The following is a 7,314-nucleotide window of genomic DNA, read 5'->3' on the forward strand; positions in this document are numbered from 1 at the left end:
TCTTTTCCAGGCTGAACAACCCCAACTCTCTCAGCCTGTCCTCATGAGGGAGGTGCTTCAGCCCCCTCATCATATTCATGGCCCTCCTCTGGACTTGTTGTCCTTCTTATGTTGATGGCCCCAGAGCTGGACACAGCACTCCAGGTGGGGTCTCACAAGAGCAGAGCAGATGTGGAGAATCGCCTCCCTTGACCTGTGCTTCTCTTGATGCAGCCCAGGATACAGTCGGCTTTCTGGGCTGTGAGCGCACATTGCTGGGTCATAGTTTTCCATCCACTACTACTCTGAACTCCTTCTCTGCAGGGCTGCTCTCAATCCACTCATCACCCAGCCTGTATTTGTGCTTGGGATTTCCCCAGCCCATGGGCAGGACCTTGCACTTGGCCTTGTTGGACTTCATGGGGTTCATGGTCCCACCTCTCAGGACTCCCAAGGCCCCTCTGGATGGCATCCCTGCCTTCCAGTGTGTCGACTGCACCACACAGCTTGGTGTCGTCAGCGAACTTGCTGAAGGTGCACTCAATCCTACTGTCCATATCTCCAACAAAGATGTTAAACAGCATTAGTCCCAATACTGACCCTAAGGAATGCCACTTGTCACTGCTCTCTACTCGATCACTGAGCCATTGACAGCAACTCTTTGAGTATGAACATCCAGCCAATTCCTTATCCACTGAGTGGTCCATCTGTCAAATCCATGTCTTTCCAATGTAGAGATAAGGGTGTCTTGTGGGACAGTGTCAGATGTTTTGCACAAGTCCAGGTAGGTTATGTCAGTTGCTTTTCCCTTGTCCACCAACACTAACCCTGTCATAGGAAGCCACCAAATTTGTCTGGAATGATTTGCCCTTAGTGAAGCTGTTGGCTGTCACCAATCACCTCATTTTCCATGTGCCCTAGCATAGTTTCCAGGAGGATCCACTCTGATCTTGCTGGTTGCAAAGGTGAGATTGACTGGCCTGTAGTTCCCAATCTTTTCACATTTCTGCACTTTGGGAAATCTAATCCAACTTTAGTTTCTATATTGCAGTTGCCCAGTTTGTTTTATAAGTGTTGAATGTTTACCTCTTAGTATCTTTCAGTTGATCTATTTGAGTAATTGAGAACAGTCATCTGTTAACTCCAGTTTCCTCATGATTTTAAAGAGCTGTCACATTACTTTCTCAGTGATGTCTTTTGTTCTAAATAAGCTGTTATTCCTCACACCAAATTACCTCTTTATCCTGTATGTGTCCCTTTTCTTGTGAACAGGACAAGAGAAACCTGAGTTGTACATAATTAGCCTTATGGGTACATCAGGGCTCTCTGCATCGTGGCCTGTTCGGTTGCTTTTGTCTTAATGTCTGTTTAATGTTCTGACTGCTCTTCTGAGTGATAGCTAATTTAGAATCTGTCACTGCGTAGTCAGGGTTGGTTTTAGATGTATATTAATCTGCAGTTATTTATTTACCACTTCATTTCCCAATCACTTAATGTGACATATTTCTGCAGATGTCCTGTAAGATTTAGTCTTAAGTGCTTGAGTAGTTTTAATAAAACTGTTTTGTCTTCCTCAGTTCAGACTGGTTTTGAAAAGCATAAATCCTGATAGAGGTCACTGTAAGATGACACTCTGCTTCTGTGGAAATTATTTATTTGTAGTCCTTATTTTGTCTTTTAACTAAGTCTCCTCTTATTCCAAAACAACTCACCCCCTTCCTTTGAACTTTAAAGGAATCTAATCAGAAAACTCTGCAAATGTGGATGGTCTTACTGATTGACTTTCATTTACATGTTCCTAGAATTCTTTGTGAGTGAGACAAGTCTGTGGGCATAATTTTGCTCTGTAAGCAGGATAGACCCAACAAAACCCAAACAAAAACTCCTGAAAGAAACAATACAAAATAAGGCAAAAACCTTGCAATCAACTAAAACCCAACCAAAAATCTACACACCTGCTTGATGCATTATTTTAAAGACGTACTGATTACAGTGATAGATGTGGTGGACTTTGGCATATTCCTAACATGACCAAATAAGACATTACTTTATAATGGATAGGTAGCTCTAAAAATAGTATGATGCTATTATTTTCTAGGAAACTAGGTAAAACTTGATAGCTAATGAAAACTAGCATTTCAGAGATTGAGTGGGGAAGGAAAAACTTTTGGATAAAAACACTTAAATCCTAAAATGAACCTGTTATACTTCTTCTCAACATAGAAACCAAGGAAAAGGTAACACTGTATCAATATTACCTTAATATTTTCTATTCACTATATTCCTTGTAGTTGTGATAGTCTCAGTAGGTACCTGTAACAAGTGGAATGGTATTAAGCTGCAGCTGTTTTGGTTTTTTTTTCTTTTTCTTCTTCAGTTGCCAAATAGACTGGAAAAAAGGAAAGAATGTTACTTTGAAAACCATTAAGAAAAAGCAGAAGCATAAGGGTCGTGGAACAGTTAGAACAGTGACAAAAACTGTTTCCAATGACTCTTTCTTCAACTTCTTTAGTCCTCCTGAAGGTAAACTGAACATTACTTTATCTGCATTAACTTTTAAATGTAGTATGTACTTCACTCACTTGTTTGTTTTGGTTTTTTTCTTCCTACAGTTCCTGAAAGTGGAGACTTGGTAAGTTGGCTTATTTAAAATACAGAGATGGAGGGGAAACATAAGTATTCATGTTTCATACCTTTATATACAAAGTGTGTGTTAAAATTTTTTGGGAATCCATTTAACAGCTTCAGCTCTTAACTGTTTCTGTATTTAACTGAGAATACTTGTGATGAATAGTATGTATTTGTGTTTTCTTTATTAGGAGTACCAAAAAAGTCAACACATGGGATCTGTATAAATTTGGCTACATCAAAGTCTGTGCAAATTGTGTTTTTGTGTCAAAAGTAGTTGCTAGCTTATGGTTTAGGAAATAACGCTGTTTTATGCAGGATGACGATGCTGAGGCAATCCTTGCTGCAGACTTTGAAATAGGTCATTTCTTGCGTGAACGTATAGTCCCCCGATCAGTATTGTACTTCACAGGAGAAGCTATTGAAGACGATGATGATGATGTAAGTATAACTGTCTTTCAAAATGCTACAACCATCAAAAGAATGGTGCTTAAAGACTGTGGCTGATTTCTGACTTAAAACATTGGTATCCTTAGAATGGGATGTATCAATGTTGATTTCAGCTGAGCTTCCTAGAGCAGTAGAGCAACATGAAAGTAAATGATCTTTGAAGCAGTGACTTCAGAGTTTCATGACAAAAGTACTGGTAGAAGCTGAACATGTAGAGGATGTCTGAGTAGAATTTTGTGTATAAGGCATTCCTAGGATGGCATACCCAATACTTCAGTAGAACTATGATGAGCTGCCAGAGAAGACTGTGTAGCTGCTCAGCCTGTTCTTTGTGCTTACAGTGATACTGGACTACCAAATTCCTTGAGATTCAAGCCTGATCCTTTCAGGAGAGCACTCTTAGAAAACTGTAGATAAGCACATTCAAAGCATGCAGAAATGTTCAAAGCAAGCTCTGCAAAAGTCCTTTAAAGGAGCTAATCTTGAAAAACAAACCAGAAAACATCAGAACTTTATATGGGCAAAATATTTTCTCTTCCCTGCCACTGCACAAACAAGGACAGTTTGACAGTTAAGATAGCTTGGATAAGTCCTGTCTTAAAATTAATTTTTAGCATGTAAAATGGTGGCCCTTAGTCCGAAGCCTTGGCTAGGGGCGGTGGAAGAGGGAAGTGACTGACTGTAGAGATTGCCTTTAACTCTGAGACACTCTACTGGCCAGAGGCATTATAGCACAGTTTAATGAGCTCTTCCAATGTTTCATGTAAGGGACTTAAGGTAGACAGTTTTCTCTGCCAGAGCATAGTTTAAGAGACTAGACATTGCTAATGCTGATGCGTATTTGTCAGATATAGGAAGCTCTCTTAGAGCACAATAGAGTGTGGTCTCTGACACCTACTTGAGTTATCTGGCTGTACTTGAGCCATAAATGGCTGCATTTATGACACTATCAAAACCATTTATTTTCTCTCCTAGTACGATGAAGAAGGTGAAGAGGCAGATGATGAGGTAAGTTGACATACGGCCTTGACTGCAATAGTTTCCCTTTTGTAGTTTGTCTGGAATAAGAGTACCTTTTGGCTTTTGAATGCTTAGGACACTTAAGTTTAAGTATTTATGAATGTAAGATACAACACATCGTTTTATGGATCTAGGGTGAATATTTTAAAAAACCCTGACAAAAACCAAAGGGAGACAACCCTAAGTACCTTAACAAAAGTTGTAACTTCACTGATGTCAGAAGGTGATGTGCTTTGTGGAAGGCAAACTAATACAATGTGCATAACTTAAAGTGGTAATTTAATAGTATAATTTAATCTTGCTTTTCTTGAAAATGGCTCAGGAAGCTGCATGTGTGGATAAGCCAGAGAAATACAAACCAAGTGTTTTCTTTCAGGAGGGGGAAGAAGAAGCAGATGAAGAAAATGATCCTGACTATGACCCAAAAGTAAGGAACTAAGAAGAATGCTTGAAGTTTGTGTATGCATGCATACAATTACAATTTTATGTAGGTTAAATCTTGATTTTTAGTTTAAGTATTTAATCAATATTTACTGTGGTGTGAGTATGTTTTGGCTGAGGCTGTTTCAGTCCCAGTTTTGACAGATTAATACTGGTAGAGCAACTTTTTTTCAAGTTCTTTCTCCAAGATTAATTTTGTAAAAGTAACTTTTGGCTTTGATCACTGAAATTAGTCAAGCTTGGTTTTCTATAGTCTTGCAATAAGTTGCTGCTAATGGTCAAAATACTCTATAACCGTTTTAAGGACATGCAGTGAACTCTGTAATCCAGGTTTAGTTTTTGGGAACTTTTCACAAGCCGACTCTTGACAGATTTTCCCAGCAGAGTACAAAACAGGCTTTTTCAGGGTAGATACTAGCAAATCTTTTATTATTGTTTGAGGTAGCAGAAGTCAAGTTTCAGGAATGCATCTACAGACAAGTACTAAAATGTGAACAGTCAAGAGCAACTGGCAGCTTTCTTATTCCATGGGCAGGGCAAATCACTAGTCAGGCTCAGTTTGCTGGAAAAGTGATTGTGAGCCACTCTGAATTCATGGCGCTTTTCCTAGCTGAAGGATAGGCATGTTTGGCTACCTGAAAGCATATGATGGTGGTAGGTGAAAGTTGCAGTCATGAAAATCAAGTCTGTGAACTGAAAATATCATCTGCTACGAAATGTACTTGTAATTTCAAATAAGGAGGCAGCATATTTTTCAGTAGAAATTATTTGAGCTACAAAGTGCTATTGAAAGAATGACATAATCTTAGCATTGTACCTAGAAAGCTGTAGGGTATAGAACTGTAAATCAACAGCATGTTGGTGATTTTTTCACCTACTATAGCATATTTAAATTGCTTCCTAATCAAGAAAATTTTGGAATTGGAATGAAACAGCTGCAAGATGGACTTACTGCCACCATTTCAGATTGTTTTTCTAGGCTAAACAGAATTGAGAAAGAGCAAGACTGTGCTTAGTTTCAGAGAGAACTGCCAAAGGGCTAGAGACAGTAGTGGTACTATAGTATATAGACATAAGAATAAATAGTTGTAAGCTGATCACAGGCTGAAAGCCATCTGAACTTACTAAAGCACTGTGGTCATAAAAAATGGCTATCCAATACAAGGTAGTGCAGTAAAATTTGCAACTGAACTCTGCCCCCAGAAAGCATTTTCCTTAAATTCCCATGTTACTGTGAGATATTGTTGGTTGTCTGTTTCAATATAACATAAGAAATTTTCCACGTTAGAATTTTCTAACAACTGGAATTTGTTGCAAAATGTTTTTAGAGTGTTAAGGTTGTACCATGATTTGATGTTCCATTGCATTGTTCCACAGTGGCTTCTGGAGTATGGCTGTGCCCCTGTTACTGACCACAGGGGTTCCTGTGCTTCAAATTGTGTAGAAGGCTTGGATGCTTCTTCTGAACAGAGTTGTCTGTTACTATGCATAAATTCCTCTTCCTTTTTTCCAGTTTTAGTGTCTGATCCTACCACACTTAGGTCTAAATTGATTTTTGTTCTGGATCATACCTATGCACTAACAATGCCCCAGTAAATGCACTGTGGATGTTGCCACTTCTAAAGACAGCAATATTACTAATACTGGGCTATTAGTTTAAGGGAAAAGATGAAAGAACAACTTGAGTGCTGGAACTTGAAAAAGTATGCTTAGCAATATTAATAGTTCTTTTACAACACTGATATCTGTAAACTGATATTTCCTTTTTTTTCAACAGAAGGATCAAAACCCAGCAGAATGCAAGCAGCAGTGAAGCAGTGTGTATGTGGCCTTGAGGATTACCTGCACTGTAATAGCCTAAACACAACTATTAGTTACTTACAGCCTTATGTTTTGTATCTTGGTAGAATTAAGTAACCAATTTGTTAAAAAAAGAAATCAAACACATAAGAACCAGTTTAAAATGTAGGTTCAATCTACCTAGCATTTTAACAGTATAATTTTCTGCCAATATGTAGAATGCAGTAAATCCCCTAAAGCATGAATGTTAATTCATTGCTACATAGTTTGGTTCTTGTGAAGTCCTTGTCATGTAGCTATTAGACTGCAGCTGTGAAGATCATCAGACCTCTTAACTGAGACCAATATTTGTTTAGAGAAAACTCTCTCCTGAAGAACCAACCAAAGTATTTTTCAGCCCAGTAGTCTGAACGGGTTTAAGTCTGCTTGCACTAGCTGTGCCTTCATTACTTTGTTATAGAAATGGCAGTGACTTGTACTAACTAGGAGATGATGATGCATTTTGAATTTGACTACTTGAGAAGACTAGTATAACTTGTTTAATTTCCAACAAGACCACATTAAACATTCATAACTGTCAGCTTGTTTATGCTATGGGTTTTGTATTTTATGTGACAGTGATCTACAGAAGAAACCTAGTCATCATATTAAGGTTATTGTTTACCACTGGGGTGTGAATAAAACCTAGTATTTTCAGAAGCTAGTCTTGTTTCATTATAATGTGTGTATCTGCATGTGTAAACTGGTAAGGCATATCTTTCATGCTGCAGTTCACTTTTTACTAGAAGCAAAAGTTGAGAGTTACTGAAAAGTAAATTATGTAGCATTTAAAAAATAAAGACAGTAGTTGAAAAGCTCCATCCTTACTTCCCATTTGCAGTGTGATACTTGTGAACCTGAGCTAGGTGTTTCAAGTGATCGGTTAATACTGCCATTTTGTGAAGACAATATTTTAGAATTGGAACTAGATCTGATAAAGGACTTTGGTATTGCCAT

The 7,314-nt window shown here is 38.2% G+C and overlaps 1 protein-coding gene across 3 annotated transcripts in view; it reads left to right on the forward strand.

Annotated features, from left to right (window-relative positions):
* NAP1L1 (nucleosome assembly protein 1 like 1) overlaps positions 1-7,017 on the forward strand; it is a 30,314-nt gene extending 23,297 nt beyond the window's left edge. For all 3 annotated transcript variants that reach the window (XM_026867454.1, XM_026867446.1, XM_026867462.1), the window contains exons 10-15: positions 2,357-2,502; positions 2,592-2,611; positions 2,926-3,048; positions 4,033-4,065; positions 4,454-4,504; positions 6,296-7,017. In XM_026867454.1, coding sequence (XP_026723255.1) covers positions 2,357-2,502; positions 2,592-2,611; positions 2,926-3,048; positions 4,033-4,065; positions 4,454-4,504; positions 6,296-6,331 — 409 coding nt within the window. In that variant the 3' untranslated portion in view covers positions 6,332-7,017. The remainder of the gene's footprint in view (positions 1-2,356; positions 2,503-2,591; positions 2,612-2,925; positions 3,049-4,032; positions 4,066-4,453; positions 4,505-6,295) is intronic.
* The last annotated feature ends 297 nt before the right edge of the window (positions 7,018-7,314 follow it).

The sequence above is a fragment of the Athene cunicularia genome (genome assembly GCF_003259725.1).
Source record: "Athene cunicularia isolate RWA chromosome 1 unlocalized genomic scaffold, athCun1 chr1_part2, whole genome shotgun sequence".
Classification (NCBI taxonomy): Eukaryota; Metazoa; Chordata; class Aves; order Strigiformes; family Strigidae; genus Athene; species Athene cunicularia.